The sequence below is a fragment of the Falco punctatus genome, assembly GCF_963210335.1.
Source record: "Falco punctatus genome assembly, chromosome: 3".
NCBI classification, from domain to species: domain Eukaryota; kingdom Metazoa; phylum Chordata; class Aves; order Falconiformes; family Falconidae; genus Falco; species Falco punctatus.
Window position 1 is genome coordinate 120071313 of NC_137582.1, and position 21665 is coordinate 120092977.

Consider the following 21665-nt stretch of genomic DNA (forward strand, 5'->3'; position numbering starts at 1 on the left):
TGCTAACCACACCAACACTTAGAGTGTCAGACCACAAAGTTCTCTACTTAACTTGCCCCAACTGTTTCTACCTTTGGCAGATCAGCGGCTTGCACATGAATTGTGAAGGCCGAGCCTTCTGCTGACACACAGTAATAAAAATGTAACTATCCCTGCTGCTTAAAGGATATCGCTGGATTGAGAAGGAACACTATTCTGTAGCCTAAATATTACTAAATTCAACAAAGCAGAATGCCTCTGTTGTGGTTCAACCCTACAATGCAGGCACCATGGCTCTCTTTAACCAGGTCCCAGTTTACTTTTCACTACAGCTTTCCCCAGTGAGCCCAGGACAAGCTGCAGACACAGCGTGACAAAGGACAGTGCACTTAGACTGCCCAAGGCCACTCTGTGTCTGAGGCAGCAAGCTGGGCGATGAGAAAAGCAATGTTGGGGTCTGAAGTATAACTTGAAGACAGAATTATGCCAGAACCCGATAAAACTTTACCCAGAAACAAAGGCAACTGCTGTTTCAAATCCACTGTTAAGTGTCACTCCGGTGCGCGAAGCTGCAACGCGCTGCAGCACAACCAGCAAAGCAGGTCACGAGCAAAGAAGGGGGGGCAGCTTTAAGTGCTGCGACCTGAGCCAGCCACCAAGAACAAGACCCGTGGTGACAGCTGCACTTTGCCACGGCAGAAATCCTTCTATAAGCCACAAAACAATGTACAGTCTCAACTGTAGAAGTGTGGACTGGGAACGAACACACTACACTCTCCAAACTGGCAAAATCTGCATTTAATTTACAACATAGTAAAGGTTACAGGTAAAAAGCTCAACAGAAAGTGTGAAAAGGCCTATTACATATTACACAAGTGTACAAACTTCTGTACAAAGCCCCTAGATGTTATATGGTCCCCCCCCGTACTGGCCAGCTATGGCCCCTAAGCTCTACAATAATGAGAGCTTGTTCAAACCCAGGGAGGAGAAGAGCTTTAAAAAACAATGAGCAGTAAAGCTTCCCTTTTCAAGAACAATCTTGCAAAGAGCCATTTGAAAAAAAATCAAAACCACTACACCCCCCCCAAAAAAACCCCAACCCCCAAATGAAAAACAAAACAAAACAAAAACAACCCAAACTCAAAAAAATGAAGAAGAAAACCTGTTCAACTTTTACTTGCCCTAACTAGTCTTACCCTAAAGAGTTGCCTTCATAAAGCAGACTGACTGGAGAAAGAAAATTCTACACACCAGAAAGAAGCAAAACTGAAGGGAGAAAGATTTTGGAAGCAGCACGGAGTGTTTGGAAGCAGAACGTCTGAGGACTGCATCATATTCAAGAGTAACTAAACACAGAGCAGCACTGTATCACGGCGGAGTTACTGTGTTCATCCATATAACAGTTTGAGCTAGACATGATGGTGCAGGGAGGGGAACAAACCAGTCTCTAAAGCCATTGCTCTTGCAAATAGGGTAGCTACTAGCTCATTTTTACCTCTGTAACGTGACAGAAGCAACCACCCTGCAGATGCAGAAGTCACACTGATTTTGGAGCATCTGTTCAGAACAGGTCCAGTGCGTAGAGCACACCAGATGCACTGTAACACAGCGCTGCTCCAGCAACCATCAGATCTTCCTAACACTACTTAGCCAGGTAGCTACAGTACACAATGAACAGCTGGGTACGCTACTGTCATTTTAGTGCATGTTTCCTGGAACAATTCCCCCAAACAAAGGAATGCGACTATGTAGCTGAACTGCATTGCAGAACGTAAAAAAATCCAGAGTAAACCTAAGAAAAACAGAGTTCTGGCCTTACCTTGCAAAAAGTAAAGACATAGTGTCTGACTACATGTAAATCAGATTTGGAAACCTAAACCCGAGGATCTGAAGGGCTACAGCAACAATCCAAATCAAGCTTCTCATATTATTCAATGGGAAAAAGCGATGAAGTCCTCAAAAACGTAATATTATGAAACCAACTTGTGCATTGCTTTATTCAAGGTGAGTCAAGTTTCTCTACTGAGAATTCATATTCTAGCTTTAAGTAGCACTCAATTCTCACCCACTGTTACTAGCAGTAAAAATAGTTTGCGGATTGTGGGTTTAGTTGTTAAATACAGAAATCCTTTGACACTGCTGATGGCTGCTCATTTTTATGTGTGTCTTCTTGCATCCCACATATACTTTAACCTCACAAGTTCCATTTGCAAATGAAAATTCAACTATTTACGTTAAAAGGGCCACCAAGTTTACAAGAAACTGTTGTCCTCCATGTTAACTCCATCTTAAAAGTTTTAACAGGGTAGGGTCAACACTACTTTGTTGGTCTGGAAGCGTAGAAAGTGCCTACCCACCAGTCAAACGCTCCTAGGCTTGCCATGCTTGTATGTTGGCATTGGCATGAACCCAAGCTCAGATCCACCCGTGTGTGCACCCCTTTGCCCACCCACACAGCACTCCGTCGCACAGTACTGGACCACAGCTGAGGAACACCACCTACTTCTTGTCCATCTCAGCTCCACGTTCTCATGACCTAATGGGATGCTGTAGTGTTTTAGGTGGAAATTAAAACAAGCTGTAGCCAAGCTAACAAAACCCCCCAAAAATTAAAAAAAAAAAAACAACAACAAAAAACCCCCAACAACAACAAACCCCCCCACATTGGTGGAGTTTTAAAAATGTAAAAAATCAAAGCTGACCTGTATTTTGCAAGCTTTAGAACTCATACCAATGGGATTTCTGAAAGGCTTGGCCCCACAGACGTTAACTTCCGACACAGCTGTCCTGCTATTAGCAAGTCCAGCAGGAACAACCTCACCCACAGTAAGCACGACACCCAAATACACGAATTTGCAGGGTCATGCCATAAATGATTATTAAATTATATGACTCCTCCCCTTCAACTTACAGATCAAAATTCAGGGGACAGTAATGGCTAAGAAAAGGCTGCCAGATATTTTGGTTCAAAAGGAGATGGGAGCTGTATTTTTTTTTTTTTTAAACAGACATATAAAAACATTTGAAGACAGATCTTTAAAGGATATTTCACTTCTCCAATCTTGGTATTACATCTGGTTAGGACACTGAAATTTTAAAAAGACGATACTGCACATAAACAGTTTCTGGAGTTCGTAACTCCCACCCTCCCTCAACAACACTCAACTCAGATCAGCAGGGAAGGGGTTGGCTTCTTGCCCGGCCATGCCTCCTTTGCATATTTCTTCTTCTTGGGTTCATTCACAGCTTCAGGGTTAAAGACAGCAGGGTTTGGAGCTGGGTTCATGTTAACTGTCGAGGGCACAACAGGAGTCAAGTCCACATCCGGGGCAAGATTGGGGTAGGGCATCGGCAGACCACCGATGAGAGCTGTCCCATGGACGCCGTGCGGCTGGGAACCTGCCTCATTGTGAGTTGGAGGCAAACCACCATATAATCCCCCGCTGTAGGGAAAGTTTTGCATACGTCGCGATGCAGAATCATCTGTGGTCAATGAGCCTGGATTCTCCAACCGTTTTTTCTGTAGATGGAAGCATTTAAAGAATTATTCAAAATACGTGAAAGCAGCAAGCTATTTAAACTGATGCCAATGCCGTTTTCCCCAAAAAGGCACCTAGACCAGTCACATAGGAAGTGGTTACAGACCATGCCCCAGACTTTGTCCCAGAAGATTTCTTTTGGGTTTCCTTGAAAACCACTTAATAATAAACTCTTAAAGGTGCACAGTGCAGGAAGGGGTGACAGAAGCTGAAGCTCAGGTTTAACTTGGATCAGGTCTGTGCACCTTTTTACCTCCTGTACATGCCTGGGAGTCTTGAGCTTGTCCTGAATGCAAGACCGAGTAGGTCGGTAATCAGTAACACAGACCTGCCCTTCCCACCACAGTAAGAAACTGCAACTTCCACATCACTTGGGTGATTTTTGTCTAACTCCTGATCACTGGAATCTTCTCCTGCAGTCTGAGGTTTATGTAGAATTTTTTCCTTTTCCACATACATTATTTAGGGTATACCAGCAACAAGTGGCAATGCTATTCCACTGTTGCTTAACTACCCTGAAGTTTTGCAAATCTTCCCTACTCCTAGCATATTCCAAATAAATACAGCACTGGCCACACACTCATCTTGGAGCAAAGTCTAAACCCTGCTAGTCCTAGTAGACAACTTTACGAAATCTGTAGTACTTACAGTATTTAAACAAACAACCTCTCACTTTTACTTTCCATTTTCCACATTTCCCACAATTTTAACTGATGCCTCAAACTACTATATTAAATTTCTGGAAAGCATTTCTTTTTGGGAGCAAAAAGAAATTGCCATTAATCCCATGCGTTACTAAAGAAAAGAGCTAAAGCTGGTTTTGAAGGGAAATGGTCAAATCTGCTAAAAGATGGCAACAGTGAAACATGAACACGACTTTTGCTTAACATAGAACAGTACGTTTCTACGGTGTAATTCAAAACGTGAGTTCATCAATGTAATGTATTAATTAGAAAGCTGGGAGTTACTCTGTACCTTAACAGGAACTACTGCTGTCTGTACCATGTTCCTGAAACGCCCAACGGAAGGGTCCACATCCTCTGTAAAAGGCAAGAACAGTGAAGCCTTCAGTAAGAATACAGGAAAAGAACATCTGTCAGGTAAAGGAACTTTTATCAAGAACCGGCACATGGATGTTCTCTTCTCAGTACTCGGTAAGCACAAGCGTGCCCAAACAGAGAGGCGCCAAGGGGACACCTAGTGGGCTTTATCTCAAGGTGGGCTCATCAGATATTCTGGTAAGAAAGGCTTCCACTCAAATGGAGAACGGGAGAAGGGAACAGATGGATGGGGAGTTTGCATTGATCTGACAGACTGGAGTTCCAGGCTGAAAGCTGCTCCTGACAAGGCACTGCATGTGCTCAAAGGCACAACAGCTGGCCCCAGAAGTCCTTGAGGGACCTTGAAGTAGCAGTCAGAAGAATTCAACACACAGTCTCTGAAAGTCTGAAAAAAAATTATTTTTCGTAATGCAAATGACTGGTGTTTACATTAGGACGTTCCGCACATTAAAGTGCGCAACCTTATAAATCAAAATGGTTATTCTGGGTGGTATACACTGCCAAATAAAACTAGCTCCAAACTGTATTTTGAGATGCATGCTAATTAATAAGCTACTCTTATCAACAAGAACATTATCCATGTAAAATATTGTAAATAGGAATGCCATTAATATAAAACAGCTAAGAGAGAAAAATGACTAACAGGCAATTAGATACATCTTCAGAAGTATTGTTTTGAGTGAGGGTAATGTGTTTCAGATATGCAGACATAGCAAAAGACCTCTGAGCTTAAGATACATATCCACTAGGCAACAGGTAAGTAAAGCAATAAGGGACAGATGAAAAACAAACAAGTTCAGTTCCCATTTACACTCTGAAGAAGGCAAAAAACCCCAAAATCCACCACTTTCCTTTTGGACACATGAGATTTTTCCAACATTTCATAGAATTTTGAACAATGAAGCCGAGTGTGATATCCCTGCCCCACACAGATTGTGCGGTTATTTTACAGGTAGAAGAGAAGAAACACAGAGAGGTCAGAGACTTCAGTGAGACACGTGGCAGCTTCTCTGAAATAGCAGATCCCAAATATTGACTGCCAAGTTTCTGTTCTCCTTATCCACATGCAGCCATGAGGAATCCCTATGAGAATACTGAAAAGAGGGCCTTATGGGCACCAACTAAAGATCAAAGCAAACTCTTACCTGGATTGATGATTTCATCGTCGTCACTGAACGTCACTCTGGAGTTCTTCCGTTTTCTCTTTGGTCTCTGAATATCCAAGTTCCCTTCCTCAATGGTTAGCGTGGAAATTCTTTTGTTGTGGGCTGTATTAAACTCTGTCAGGTTCTAGCGACAAATTTAGAGATGAAACAGTTTAAGCCACTAGTGTATGAAGTCTGATTTAATTGTATGATTGCGCATATCAAAAGATCACAGCACACTGTTCAGTTTTGACTTTAGATCCCTAGGAAGAGAGGGTGCTCCAGTACTGCAACAGGTTGCCCAGCGAGGTTGCGGAGTCTCTGTCTGCAGAGATATTCAGAACTTGACTGAGCATGATCCTGGGCAACCTGCTCTAGCTGACCCTGCCCGAGCAAGGGGGCTGGACTAGATGATCCTGAGAGGTCCATTCCTACCTCAACAATCCTGTGAATGTCACATACACTGCTTTCCCCCTTTTCACCAACTGTGGGAAACAGGGTAGCATTCATTGCTACTGGCCGTAGGGAACAGTGTGGGAAATCACCGTTGCCCTGGGGTAATCTTAGCTGGACAGCATGTACTCCCTGGCAAGCCTTTGTGAGAAGACCAGTGGAATAGTAGGATTATTAGGTCACTGATTCTGGGAAGCAGCACGATCACAGACATCATGGCAGAACGAGATGGTTTGTGCCTATCTGCCTGCAGAAGACACCTCAGACTATCTTCAGGGCCAAGAAATTAAGAACCTGAACCTAAGCAAACAAGTGGGAAATGCCATCTGCTTAGCTAGAAATGCCATCTAGCTACAATGCGCCATGTACTCACATCAAGTTCTGTCTCCTCCTCTGGCAGGCCCAGCAAGCCCTTGAGCTCTTCATCTTCACCACCCATTTTCTCATCTCCTTTAACTGCTGACGGCAGTGTCTGAGGCTTCTCTCGCAGCGTATATGCCCGTGTAGAAGCACCAAATGAAACTGTGGAGTCAATGGGTATCTGTTGGGGTTTGTGAGGTTCCAAACGAATATGACCCAAGAATGTGCCATGTGCTGAGAACATCAAAATACAAAACAGCCTGTTAGTCATCAGCTTGGGCTCACACTATTTGAGTTCAGGTCTTGAGAAGTTCAGAAACTGTACGTGGTTGCTCCAAGATACAAGTCACTAAGGTACTGCTGAAAACATTAGCAGTGTACAATTTTACCTACCATCTCATGAAGTAAGATAACAGACATCAAAAGTCTAAAAAAAGTCAGGGAAATAACTTACAAACACCATTTACTTTCTGGATTCTCGTAGGTCCTCAGTTACTATGTCTGGAATCATTGGAGGAAAAAAAAAAAAAAACAAAAAACCAGTTTGTCAGGTTTTAGATCTTGGGATACCACCCTCAGAAGAGAAAACTTCATTAAAATCGTGAAAGGAAGGCCAAGTCACTTTCCTCCTCTCCCCTAGCCTCTTAAATGCCCAAAAATGCTGTTTTAAACACCAAGTGAAGCAGATGTAAGCTGAGTGGAGCAAACACTCCTTTGCTCCTGATCCTTGCCAACCTTTCACTAGGACGCTAATTCAGATCATAGTCATCTATCCATACAGTGCAAACAACAACAACAACAACAAAAAAAAAAGGGAAAAAGTACCTCAGATTCAGAAATGTTTAGGCACTGAAATATCATACTTCTATCTGGTTAAATGTCATGCTACTTACTGCTGTTTAGATCTATGAGGAAAACCCTCTTGAGATGTTTGTGATAGACCAAGGCAGCATGGACCCGAGAGCAAGACTGGTGGTCAATGGTAAAATCACACAGATCAGGATTTCTCCCAAAGAGATAGTATTTCTTCTCATCAATGATGAGTTTCTGAGGTAGAATATCAAACAGAGAAGCATATTAGACTCCTATAATCTTTTGCATCTTCCTGAAAAAGTCAAGAACATGAATAAACAGAACAAATTAAAAACAAAGCATCAACAATTTTGTCTGACACCGTTCAATACAGAAAGTCAAATGTTCTCTTTGTAAAATCAGAACAGCTGAACATGGAAGAGTCCCAGGTTTTCCCTTCTGGGACTGGGAAAAATAATAACTCTTCAAATCATGAGACTGCCTCTTACAAGAGATTCTCTCTCACATCTGCTCCCAAAGATTTTTACACATTCCCTAATGCAGATGACTTAGGCCTTGTCTAAGCCAGGAATCTATGACAATGATTTCCAGTCCGAAAAAGAACATCAGAATTATATTTCTGTACAGAAACTGATGTACAGAAGACTTCAGACTTCTATGATAAAGATGTAAAACTATACTGATTATGTATTGTGATATGAATCCATTCAAGTAAACCACTAATTTTAGGCATTGCTTCTTAATTCATCCTAGTTCTAATCTCTTCTTCAAACAAGACCTTACATACCGTAATATCAGTTACATAAGCCATCTATGAAATGCAAAGGAACATGTTGACACAGTCCTACAGAGTACACAGCATATTTCTATTAGCAGACAATGTTGTTGGAAAGAACTCCTCGTGCCTAAAAGCTGAAGCACCTAAGCAGCACAGACTTCTTTCTCACTGTATTCCAAGACCTTAACCTAAGATGTGTCTTCTTTCTTCCAGCTGCACAAGTCAAAGGCTGGCAATGCATTACAGATTTGTTAACAGATGGCTTCTCCTGCTTTTTGAAACATTTACCAAAGCCCACGCAACGTTCCAATAGCATGATCAAGGGAATGCTGATGATACATTTTCTATCAGAAAAAACCTAGACCTTATTTCAAGAAAGCATTGCTTTCATAAGATGCTCTGAGCGGAATTAACGTTTGGCCTGCTAGAGCACAAGGATTTCTCCCTTCTCCCTCCTTCCATTCCCAGCTATACAATCCTCTCCTCAATTACACTGCCACACATCTGAGCACAGTTTTCAGCTTGCAAAGCACTTTTTTTCTGCATTAGCCTTCTACTGTTTTAGTGGACTGAATCAGTTTGCCTTCGTTCAGATGCACGTCCCAGCTAGCTCTAGTGAAGCAGTGCATTATATGCACTGGGACTGCGTGATGAGGAAGGACCTCCCTTTCTGGCAGAAGCATTCATGTCAATCAGTCGCTTGCTACTCAGTTTTGCCAGCTGTATAAATGACATGGCTAGAAAGAGTGAATGTATCAGACCCGTTACAGGCAGCTGGTTTGGGTTTTTCCTGAGCTATCAGAAAGACTGACACAATGAGCACCAAGAGGGCTGCTTGGAGAGGTGGTGGCACTGCCATCCTCAGAGGCGTTTAAAAACCGCATAGATGCAGGGCTTAGCAACATGGTTTAGCGACTGACTTGGCAGTCCTGGGTCAATGGTTGGGCTTGATCTGAAAGATCTTTTCCAACCTAAATGATTCTGTGGCACTACCAAGTCATACAGAAAATAAGGAGATGGCCTGGAATAAAACATAGTATTTCTATTTCTCTGCCTTATCTGCAAGTGTAAAAATCACACGGGCCTCATTTTCTACTACAAATCACCTTGCAAAGTTACATCCATTTACCTACCCACCAATTATGAGCTGTGAGGCTTTTAGCACTGCTGCATTCAGAGGTCACTTCCCCACTGACTTTTTTCAGATTTCCCCCCCCCCCCCAGATGTGTTCTACGTTTCCTGTGTTGGATTTCTCATTGTTCTGCTGAACACTTGTCAGCCTCCATGTTGCAAGTTCTCATAACCTGGTATTCAGTAATAAGTGTGTAATTTATTTTTGCATGTTTATTCTCTCTTGTAGGTCACTACAAGAACTGAACAACTCAGCTCCCATTACACATCATGATGACTTCACAATTAATTGGTCCCTTAGGTAATAATCTGTAATACCTTATTCCCAGCTAACTGAAGGTATATACTTCAGGCACGATTTCATGGGAGTAAATACTTTGTGAAATCCACTGACTTACATATTTTCTGTGCCTCTGAGTTATAACCCAGTGTCATTCTTTATACACTGAGCTTAAACACTTCATGGCTTGTTTTAATGTTGCACTTTTCAGACCCAGCAATCACAACGTGTACCTCAGACCTCTGCACAAGACCTGGGACACAGATGGCTTGGTTAGTATCAAGTGCTCAGTAATCCACAAGATTTAAGAATGTTCTTTCTTGGTTACTGCTGCCTACCATAAAAGACAACACTGAAAAACGATTTGTCACATGTACCAAACACAGAAACAAAAGCCAACTTACAAAGCCAACTGGGGCCTCCTGTAGGTCCAAAAGCTTTGGGCAGCACAGCCTCAGAGTCTGACACCACCAGGACAACATTCCTGACTGTCAAGTTATCAACACCAGATTTGCTTATCCATTGCCAAAAGCAATGGTGCATCCTCAGCTTCCATATGGCGTTTTGTTCCCTTTTTTCTTTCCCCAGTCCTGACCAGGACTCCCACAACAGACACTTCCTTAGCACCTGAGAATTCAGCAGAGAGTTCCATATAAACTCTTTCATCCTAAAGCTCTCTCTCCATGCTCAAAAGTTCAAAAGAAACATGACAAGAAAAAAAACTCATCTCAGACTAAGTCTCCCAGGTGGGAAGGCTGCATTATGTTTGGCCACCTGCCACATACCAAAAAACTAAAAGTCACTGCCATTTGGCTTTGCTCACTGAATCTCATTCCATGGCCTAAAAGAAATACTGGAATACTTGGTGCCAAGTACAATCCTTACCCCAGACACTGCTGCTGGGATGTCAGCAAGAAGGCTGAGCTGAGCAGCAGTCCTACTACATACAGCTCTCTGATCTCTGAAAGTGATTCTGAAGATGTAACAATACCGTAAGAAGCAGAATACGTGGTCCATGGTTTGAAGACAAATGCAATGCAAAGGGTTTGAAAGATACAGCGCCTACGAAAAGCCAGTGAAGGACAGCTCCAACGCAGTCCGAGTAGCAGGTGAGAACCAACTCAGCCATGTCTTGTAGGAACTAACGAGCTACTCTGAAGATGCGGCAAATGTATGTTTGTTAGTACCTAATTCCTTTTAAATTAAGCCTGAGCAAACACCTCTTTTTAGGTCAAGACCGTCTTTGCCAGTTTTCTGTGTCTTTAAATCCAGAGTAAGCACTCCCTCAAAACAGTCTGTAAAACCAACAGTAGGGGACTATAAAGAAAAGCCTCATTTTACTGGTTTCTGGCCTGGGAAAACACAAGTTCATTTGCAAGATACCAATTTATGACATCTCTATCTGCTTTCCTATGCAAAGCATATTCTGGTAACTTAACCAAATTCTAAACAGTAAATCTCTCCTGCTAGACACCAGAAGGAACACTTAATACTGTCTGCTGCTCCTGTGGTAGCATAGTTAAACACCAGCCAAGATTTTAAGTGACCTAAATCTTTCTTGATCTAACACAGAGTTCTTAATTTTCCAGTTTCTGTTCAGAAAAGCTGGCTCAACTTTGGAAATGTTTGCTGTCCAGAAGCATTTCTCTTTCCAGTCAATTGCAAGTTAGAAGTCTATCCACAGCTAAAATACATTTGCTGGCTTGCGTCCTCTCTGTCAACCATGTTAAAGAGCTTTGTTTTGTTTGTTTACTACTTTTAGTGGGATATAAAACAAAATATGAGAGAATGAGGTGGTGTTATTTCAGACAAATCCCTTTGCTGTAATAAATATATATAGTATATAAATAAATATAAATAAAAATAACTCATTCTGTCTGTGCTAAACACAATGCTGTTCACAGAACCAGAACATGGGAAGAAAAAAATCATACTGTATTTTATACTGTAGGACAGGGGAGCAATCCTGTAAAATACAGGATACCTAGTTAACCTTACTGTAAAACAAAATAAAAAATAAGCTGGCCAGACAAGTATCTCAAACAAGCAGTACAAAGTGAAGAGGTTTTCCTCTTAATCTTTTGTATTTAAGATTTCTTTCCCCATGTTATTCAAATGTCTGCTCCTGAAGTTCGTAAGATGAGGTGCCTTCTGTCTGCAGTCTGATACCTCCTATATAAAGTGTCTTATAGGGAATAAGATGTCAGCTCTGGTCCAAAACTACGTTTGCAAGAAATAAGGCTCTGCAAAGTACCAAGTTTCCCTTACAAACATTTTATTTTTTTCTCTCTCTCTCTTACTAGGACAAGTTTTATATTCAGAAATCAAAGTGTCATTGTTTGCTGGTTGAGGACTGCAGTTTTGTATCACTTCAAACACGGCATCTAATCGGAAGACAACTGATAGAAGCACTTCACAGTATGAGACAGCCTTGGAGTACAGGCAAGGGAAAACGAATTCTGAAGTTTTAGAGTAAAACAAACTGATCTGAAAATAATGGATATGAGAGAGAAAGGAAATACTTATGAGTAAGTGTGGAAAAAGCTGGGAAATGTTTTACTGATGGTGCCTATGTATACGATACACTAAATACACACAAAACCTGTTTTCATACCTCAATGAGTTTGTCTCCTTTGACTACATCCAGATGTAAGCCAGGTGGCGGTTTTCCTGCCCTAGAAAATAAAGGAAAATACAAACACATTTAATAAAAAGTTTATTAGTGTTAGAGCTAATATTCTATTAGAGCTACAGACCAAACCCAGACACGTGGAAGCAGAATTAGTTTTGGGAAAATGTGAAAATCCTGTAATTTTCTTTTCCTCCCTGCAGATTCCTTCTGACAACACATAAAACATGATTTTTTACAAAAAGAGTTAAGCTAATAGGACACAGTGCACTTCAAGCTTTACTTCTCCAGGTGAAAAATAGCTTATTTACAAAATAAACAGGGCAGCTGCTAAGAGAACATGGTATAAGGCCAGGAAGAGGCTAAGAACCGGAGAAGGGGACAGACTGGGACTGTTTGCTTAAGGACCTGCTCAAGGGCTCTGTTTTCTCATGGTACTTTCAAAACATTAGATCTCTACCCTTAGCTGCTGAGAAGAATGGAAGCTTTTACCATCTTTCCCCTCTAGGACTGGTAATGGTAAAAAACCTGAAAGCACCTCTACACATACCTGTAATATTATAAAAATGTTGGCCAATAGCCAGTGCTCCTCCACACTCCCTATAATCAAACTTTCCTACCAAAACCGGTAACACGGAAGAGACTGCAGTATTAGGTGGCAGAGGGACTCCTACCCTATGACAATAGAATCCTCCTCCACCAAATTCTCAAACAAACAGCAGCTCAGCTCCCCCAGCCTTATAGCTCCATCCCTGCCCACCATAGATTGGTCACGGCTGGAAGGGAACTTGGGACATTACCGAGTCCAAGCCCTGCTGGAGCAGGTTGCACAGAGTCGCGTCCAGGTGGGTTTTGAATGTCCCCAGAGAGGGAGACTCCACGACCTCTCTGGGCAGCCTGTTCCAACGCTCCGCCACGCTCAAGGTAAAGAAGTTCTTCCTCATATTCAGAGGGAACTTATGTTTCAGTTTGTGCCTGTTGCCCCTTGTCTTGTTGCTTGGCACTACAGAAAAGAGCGTGGCCCCGTCCTCTCGACACTCGCCCTCAAGATACTTGCATGCATTGGTAAGATCCCCTCTCAGCCCTTCTCTTTTTTGGAGGAGAACAAACAGCAGCAGCAGAGGATGCAGAGCTCCAGGGAAATCTGCTAAAATGGTGACTGCTTCCTAGAAACAAGATTATGGTGGTGTGGGCAAAAGACCATCAAGTAAAAATGATCCCGAAGATGACACAGTCTGTTTGATGAGCTGATAAATGACAGACTCTTCCAGTCCCTTCAGCATTGCTAGGGGGCCACCTCCTCTTAAATACTGCTCTAGGATCATACAGCCAGGCTACACCTAAGTATTGCTGCCTCTGCCTGTGCTCCCCTCAGACCTCAGTGCTCATTTTTCACTGAAATACAGGTTTCATTCATGGATCCATGCCCACTTCTCAGTGTTTCCTCTTCCTGCCCCTGAGCACTGGCAAACTTGTTTTTCTCCACTGCACTGAAACTGCAAAGTTGTAGCTGCCCCCCCCCCCCAAAGTAAACTTTCATTACAATGAAACTCTTCAAAACTGGCACAGAAGATACATACTATTTATACAGTGATCCAAAAATACTGTATTAATGTTTCTTTAGAACATTTCTCATTAATCATGAGAGCACTGTTTAATCATGAGAGCATGTGCTGGTTCTGTTTGACTTCAAGTACTGATTTCTCACATTCCTGTGGAGTTGTATCAGGCAGATCAAACTGACAAACCCAGCGTAAGGAACCTTTGACAATCTAAGAACTACCTCCAGGAACAGTATTGGGTGCCTCCCACAGGAATACTCTCCCAGTTACCAGCTCAAGGTTACCAGCTCAAGGACTTCCTGCACCACAGCTGCTATCCATTTAACCAGCTATCTACATAAACTGCTCGAAGAACAAATATAAACTTAATGCATTTACAGAATCTTACACAAACAACTTCACAGATCACCTACACATAGCTGAAGCACCCTCTTCTCTATTTGGCCACAAGTCTGCTTGCCATTAATTTCATTTTGCAAACTAGTTCACCTCAAAAGGACAGCAACCGCCTGTCTCCTACAGACTGTCAGTTCACTCACGGTTCCAGACACCTAACATCTCTCTTGGTTGTTCCTTCTCCAGACTGAAGAGATGCCTAGGCTAACCATCTGTAGCACAGCTTCTTGTATCTTTGACTGAGATAAAACTTAAAAATAATACTTGAGAGAAAGAATTCACATGTTTTTTGAGGAGGCAAGTAGTATCTCACAATTTACCAGAAATACTGGAGACAGCCAAGAAGATTTTAACAAGGCTATCAGTACAGTAGACTGGCATTTTTACTAAAGCTTTTGACAAAATTATCTAACGGTCCTATGGAAATTAAGGTGTGATGGGGAAAAACACTAATCAATGATGGAATGTAAATGATTATGAGTCAGGAAAGAGCAGGGTTCTGCAAGGGCTCTGTTTCGTTATACACAATTTGGAAAAAAGGAGCCAACAAAAACAAGAAAAATCACTTATGACAACAATTATGCAGGAAATTCAAATCTGACTGAAATGCTGTAAACTAATCTCATGATACTGAACTGCTGCTTGATAAACCATCTGGGAGTGGGGGAAATCGGTGCTCTTGAATGCCAGTACATGCTAGAGAGAGACCACCTCAACCACGCAAACACAACCAGGAGCTCCAGGCTCCTTATTGCCACTCAGGAAAGATCTAGAGTCATCATGACTACATTCAGAAAGAACCAGAGGAACAGTTGACAAAGCAAAGACATCATAAAGAAGAAACTATAAAAATACAATGTTTTAGCATCTTGAATGCTGTGCCAGTTCTGGTTCTCTTGCAGAGAAGGGCACAGGATAATGACCAGTACAGATGGCTTCATGCGAGAGGAAGGAAAAAAAAAATATCTAGTACATATCTTCTGAAGCTTGGATAAAACAGGTAAGTATTTATTGCCTTTGTCCTCTCAATGAATGCTACAAAACTAGCATACTCACTATTTCTTGAAACACAAGAAACAAGCAGCCCTGGATTCGAAAACAAGTGCCTTTGCATAACTTGTGGGGAGAAAAAAGACATTTGCATAACTTGTGGAAAGCACTGTCACTCAGCGTTGTGGAATTAAACTACAAGGCAACAAAGAAAAATCAGCAAGTTTGTGGAGATCAGGTCTGGTGTTAGTTATTAAACATGATCACCCAGACAGAGTCTTCAGCTCACAAAACCCCTTTGCTTCTGACAGCCACAAGCCTTGAGTGCATACAAGAGGACAGAACACTTAAAGACGATGGAAACAATAGCACATTAAGTTACTGGTCACTACCACAGTATGATAGGAAACCGTCTGGGATGCTGTTTTCAATTAGTATGGCTGTTTCAATGCTCTTTTTCATAGAAAGAAATCAGAATGAAGAAAAAACCTCTTACCAAGATGTTGGTTGAACACAAAGTTGTTGCTCATCATATGCATCAGCGATATGCCTTTCACAAAGCAGAGCATACACATCACAGAAACTGAGACCACGCCAACACTGGCATTTGTTTAGGTGACTTGATTCGCTAAACAGGGAGATACTATGACAAAGTTACGGTCAAACTCTTTAGGGTAATTATTTTAGTTCATGCAGAATGGTTTCTTCCCATGTGGGAGAAGAGGGCTGGACAAAGAGCTGACCAATAATCCTGATCTAACCTTGTTATGTCTGAAGGAAATACGACGGTTAGGGCATTTGAACTTTAAAAAAAATGCAAGTTGATGGGAGGCATTTATGATTTCCTCTACTCTTCGAAGCATTAAAATAATACTTGCCAAACTTCCAGTTGTAAGAAATACAGTAAAAAAAGCTTGCGGCTCAAACTTGGTAATTACAGACCTTGCCTGAACATAAAAAAACCTGACTGTGTTCTAGGAGCATTTTATGGAAGATTTCTGATGAGAAATGTGGCTGCCTCAACTGAACAAAGCATTCCATTTGTATTAAAGCACTTGCTCAACTTCACCTTGGCTCTATGTATGTTTTCTTCTTACAATGCAGTTCCACGCAGAACTAGATTTTACTGGTTCACTCTGGTTCCCTTGGTTACTTACTCAGGAACAAAGTCTCCATGGAATACAGTGAAATTTGGGAACTGTATACAAAATTTAATTCCTGAGAGCAGGGTCATAAATATTCTATTAGAGAGAACTGAAGGTTTTATGACATCAAAAAAATGAATTCAAATGCCACGGAATTAAATACGAGAATGAATATTAAGTAGTGAGCAACAACATAATGATTATTTGTTAAGATTATTCCTACGTTTTCAGAGTGAGAGCAGGTATGTTTGGAAGTTTAATTTACCTGTACAAATCAGAAGAATATATGACAGGACTGTAACCTTTATGCCTACCAGGAATCTGTTCCAAAGCCTCGTTATTCTGACAGATTGATTTCCATCCTGAATTTTTTATCAAATCCTTTCATTTCTATCGTAATTTTTTTGTTCTTTCCCTTCAGCTATAAAAAGAAGTTTCCCAAATATTACCCCTCTTTTAAAAATTCTTTTAAAAATCATCCCTGTTTTTAACAGACAACTAAAGCTCTGTTTTGTCTCAAAGAAGTATCGCTGTTTCCCAGTTGATGAGTTTTCCCACTGCATCTGTATCAGTTTGATCTGAGCTTTATTAAGTACAGATAACAGACTGCATTTTCATCAGTGCCTACTTAGAACAGCACTGACACGTCTCTATCTTACAAACAGATTACACATCAGGTAAAATATTAGTCTTTTTATTTTTGAACAGTTATATGTTACTAGTAATTGATGGTTGTTCTGTGATTAGTTTATGTACTTGTGTGTATGTACTTTTATTTCTGAATATAAACTTTTGTCTTTTTACTTCTGAATTGTGAGTTTCTGGCTTTAAGAAGTAGTTCTTGTTCTTAGTCACTTTTCCCATCTTAAACTTCTGTATTTTATCTTGGTTTTACCATTCTGGTCTTCAAGTTATACCAAAAGGACTGGATTAATACTCTGGCCTCTGTGTTGACCCTGCTTATGTCATTAAAAAGCACTGTGGTTGCTTTTGTCAAGGTAATTAATAAAACCCCCAACACTAAAAGGGTCAGCCCACAGACTCTATTAAACTGCTATTGCCTCCTCAAAGTCAATTCCCTATACACTCACAGTTGTATGAACCCCTCTAATTCTTCCTAAAATGATTGTTTCCTGCGTGTTCTAATAAAAACAGCCTTGAAGAAAGCTGGTTCACCTGACAGTCAGCCATGGCAGACATAGTACATCCACCTCCCTGCCTTGAATAATCAGCTCCTTCTCAATATAGTTTAGCAGCTGGACACGGTGAAGTTCAGGTTTTCCCTGAGCAGCTACATGTATGGATTTGTTTGCCTTATAAAAGACACCAACTGCTTTGAATGATTAGTAATGTAGTACTTAAGAGGGATGCCACTGAACAAAACCAAGTTCAGATAGGTTTTTTTTGAGATAAATAAAACACCTACAAGCAAAAACTCTTCCTTCTGCCCTAGAAACAGAAAAATGTGTTTCTTCACCATGGGCTCTACAGGTCAGTCCATTGCTCTGTCCATTACGTCAGGATGATTCTGTGAGGAATCTGTACAGATTATTTTCTGCCATTGACAGCAAACCCAGTACTGCAGAACTATAGAGTAATGGCAAAAAGCAGGGACGGACAGCAAAGAAGAAGAAAAGCCCAAGCTGAGCTTAAACCTGGAAGGAGTATATAGAGTAACAAAAATAAAACAATTCAGAAAAAGAGCACAAAGCCATTAACACTTTGGGATGTGGTGCTAGTTAGAAGTACTGAGTAACAGAACTGAAGTTTTACAGACTGGCTGACAGCATCTCTTCCACAAGGCTAAGATTCAATGTTGACATGCCAACTGGGTTACAACAGCCACATCCAGTTGAACTTCAGCAAGGCTGCTGAGTTACATCATTCACACCCAGTCTAAAGAGACATTCTGAGTTGCAGCTATTAAGGACATAGACAGGACAACTTTCCTTCTATTGTGTTAGTTTAAAATTAGGTCACTTATTTAGGTTTCTAGATGTGGACTCAAAAGCCTAAATTTAGCCACTTCCTAAAAATCTTGGCCTATGTGACTACTGTACACCCCTTCAAGTCCAACTTCAAGGACAGGGTGGAATTTCCAGAACCCTAGAGTTCATCCTCTCCAGAAATTTGTGCAGAATCATTGCTGCCAGGTATAGCCTGTTCTTGGCTCAAAGAAACCGAAACGAAATTACTGTAGCCTTTAAAACATACTATTGCAATTGTACATTCCAGAACAAGTGCGACATCCCAACTAATGGTATGTCAAGGCAGAGAATAAAGAAAGATTCACAATCCCAAATGCAGGTTAAACCAGGCCAAAAGGACAGGCAGTATCCATTAAACATGTGATGGTCACCTCAAAACCACTCTTCAGATTATTTGTACCTCATGGAAATTACTTTTATTGACTAAAATGACCTCAGAAGGTGTACCAAAGTCTTACCAAAACTAGGATGTGCGATTGTTATCTACAGACATTTTCTAATCTCATGGTATGGTTAAATTATAATCCATAGAAAGTATTGGCAGCATCTTTATTCCAATTTTGAATGCATAGCCCATGTCTTTCCTAACACATGTTGAGGAATTACAGTACATGCGTAAACAAGTACGAGCATAAGCAAGTATTATTAAGGCAGCATTTATTTTTTGTCTGTCTTGAGCTAGTTAACTGTTGGAAATACAAGAAAAGAAATAATATTTTATGGACTATAAAGTAGTAACCTATAACAGCACAAAAACTAAATCAAAGCCAGAAATCAAAACCAGTGAAAACCTACTATCCACGTTAAGAAAGAATAGATACAATGATGAAGGCAAACCTCAAAAGCATGGGCAACAATTTATAAAGACGGGGGAAAAAAAAGTTACTTCTGTTGATTACATTTAAGATATATTTCTCATATGATCAGTGTTTACAGTCCCCAAGCCAGCTCTACTTAGAGGCAGAAAAGTAAATATAGGTAAAGACTATGATTTTGATTTTAATATAGATTGATGAGATTGAAGATAATTCACTACAGAAGAAGCTGCTATTGACCACAAAGCCTCTCTGCAACTCCATGCTTTTTTGTCAACCAAAGCTTCCTATACAAAGATCTACACTGTTACCTATATGGAAGACTTTTCGGTGCTTGCGTAAGACATCAAGGATCCTGCAGGATACATCTACACTGAGACCTTTGGGAAGTCAGAGCTACAAATATTGACCTAAGTCTACTACTACAAACTATTTTCACTCTGGAGAATCCTACCTGTGAAAGGCCCATCATTTATTCAATATCATAACTGTGTGCTCTTTGGTTTGCTCTGGAAGAAAGAAGTATTTCAAAACTGTGAGCTAAAATCTGTAATTCAGTAGATGCCAGCAGAAGTCATGTAAAGCTTTAATATGAAATATATTATTCTTTTTTTGCAGACTAGGAAAATAAACCAGAAGTAAATAAATCCACCTGGTAGGAGAGATCCTCCCTCCTTATGGATGAGGCAATGGAATCCCACCAGCCATACCTACCTAATAGGTCCCATTTTATGTTGCCTATTCAGCAGAAATACCTGTGGAGGATTTCAGAACATTATAGTAAAAGGTTGCAAAAAGGGAATTACCCAAAATCTTAGAAATGTCAGGATAAAACAGAACCTGGTACCCAAACATCCTGGGTGTGAACCCCTGGCTTGGATCATCTCCCCAGTGCCTCTTCCACCTCATTTCTCTATCACTCAGCACAACGGATTGCTCCTCAAAACCAAATCAGGTCAGAATCTGCATGGTGAAGAATGCTGCCTGCCTGTAGACCCTGCCTTGTATGTAGCTGAAGCTGAAAAGCATGTAGCTGAAGAGGCCCTCACACTTATAGCTGTTCAGTCCTCCCCTCCAGATGGTATTTATTTAGGAATTCTTCTGCAATAGCATGCAAGTTACTGAAATTAAGCATTTCACAAGTTATACTTCTCCAGCTAATTCAAGCTACAGCTTTCAAAGGCAGAAGTAATTCCAATTTACCACTGAATATAATGCAAGTTGTGAACACTGTTGTATAAAAACACTATAAAAAAAAAAAAAAGAGAATATTTCAAATTTCAAGTTGAACATCCAGAATACTATTTGCCTATACCTACTCTATCACATCACCATTTTATGGAGCACCACCTTGTCTCATATAGATGTTTGTTATTGCGTATGTTCAGAGCAAATAAAATACTAAAATAAATGAGCAATTCTTTCCCATGAGAGGGTTAAATGGTTTCACTAACTAAAGTAAAGACTTATAAGACAGGTTAAAATTACAAAGCATATTCACTAAGCATCCATTCACTGGGCACTATCATCAAAGCACGGAAAGGCAGGGGACCTGTAGCAAAGAACAGATGACTATGCAATCGAAGACTGCAATTATGCATGCACGTACATAGCTAGGTCACACACATATACAGATGCTAAACATTTCAGCTATAACACGTTATGTCATTTTCTATGTGATTTAAAATATAAGTGCACACATCCCCTGAATAATCAATGCTCTGGCACCCAAAGAAGGCACTACAGCAAAGACCTATTTAGTAATGCATGAAAAAATTCAAAGCAAATGAGACAAGGCCCTAGGTAACCCAATCTAAAGCCCTGCTTTCAGCGAAAGGTTGGACCAGATGATTTCCAGAGATCCCCTCCAACACGGACCTTTCTATGACTCCAGAACCAGTCACACTCACAGTCCTGATGCTGCTTCTCCAACACGTCCCTTTGCCCTGACTCCTTAACTCAACGCAAGAAAAAAAACCACCAGGCTAGTTTCAACCCGATAGATTTCTCGTACCGAATACAGAACTTGAACAGAAAATTACATTTCCAGCACAGCACCGATTCTGTTTAAGCTCTCGGGAAGACACCGCATCTCCGGGAAGCGCTGCCGAGCTCCGGCCAGCGCCGCACGCCGGCGGTAAGCCCAGGCCGGCCGATGGACGCGCCCCCGGGGCTGCGCCCCGAGCCCGGACCCCCGGGCAGGCCCAGCGCGCCGCCGCAGCCAGCCCCCGTCCCCGCGGGGCTGGGCAGCCGGCCTCACACCGCGGCCCTCCCGGCCCTGGCCCCGGCCCCGGCCCCAGCCCCCGGGGGAGCCGGGCCCGACCCCACCGCCCAGCCTGGCCCCACCGCCCGGCCCGGCCCCGCGCCACTCCCCCCGGCCCGGCGGGCACCCGCCGCAGCCCGCAACGGCACACCCAGAGGCGGGCGGCCCGGCGGAGCCGCCGCAGCCCGCCCGCTCACCAGCTGGGGCACTCAAACAACGAGAGGCCGCCGCCGCCGGCGGAGTTCGCGTTCGTCGCCATCTTGCCTCTGCCCCATTCAGGCGGGCCGAGGGCAGCATGGGAAGCTGGAGGACCGGCGCGGGAGGCGCTCCCAGCGTG

General features: G+C 41.9%; 1 protein-coding gene across 1 annotated transcript; it reads right to left on the minus strand.

Moving 5' to 3' along the window:
• Positions 1-760: 760 nt before the first annotated feature.
• On the minus strand, positions 761-21659 carry PPP1R8 (protein phosphatase 1 regulatory subunit 8). Its single transcript, XM_080380719.1, has 7 exons — positions 21526-21659; positions 12155-12215; positions 7431-7584; positions 6551-6771; positions 5725-5869; positions 4494-4558; positions 761-3499 (listed from the first exon to the last, which is right to left on the minus strand). Exons 1-7 carry the CDS (start codon positions 21585-21587, stop codon positions 3146-3148), a joined length of 1062 nt encoding a protein of 353 aa, XP_080236845.1. The 5' UTR covers positions 21588-21659; the 3' UTR covers positions 761-3145.
• Between the last annotated feature and the right edge of the window lie 6 nt (positions 21660-21665).

Coding starts and splice junctions, on each gene's coding strand:
- PPP1R8 (XM_080380719.1), bottom strand. CDS start 21,587: ATGGCGACGAACGCGAACTCCGCCGGCGGCGGCGGCCTCTCGTTGTTT. Junction 7,585..12,154: donor AAGGAGACAAACTCATTGAG/GTATGAAAACAG, acceptor ATTCTACCTCAG/AAACTCATCATTGATGAGAA. Junction 4,559..5,724: donor CGATGAAATCATCAATCCAG/GTAAGAGTTTGC, acceptor TGCCTTTTACAG/AGGATGTGGACCCTTCCGTT.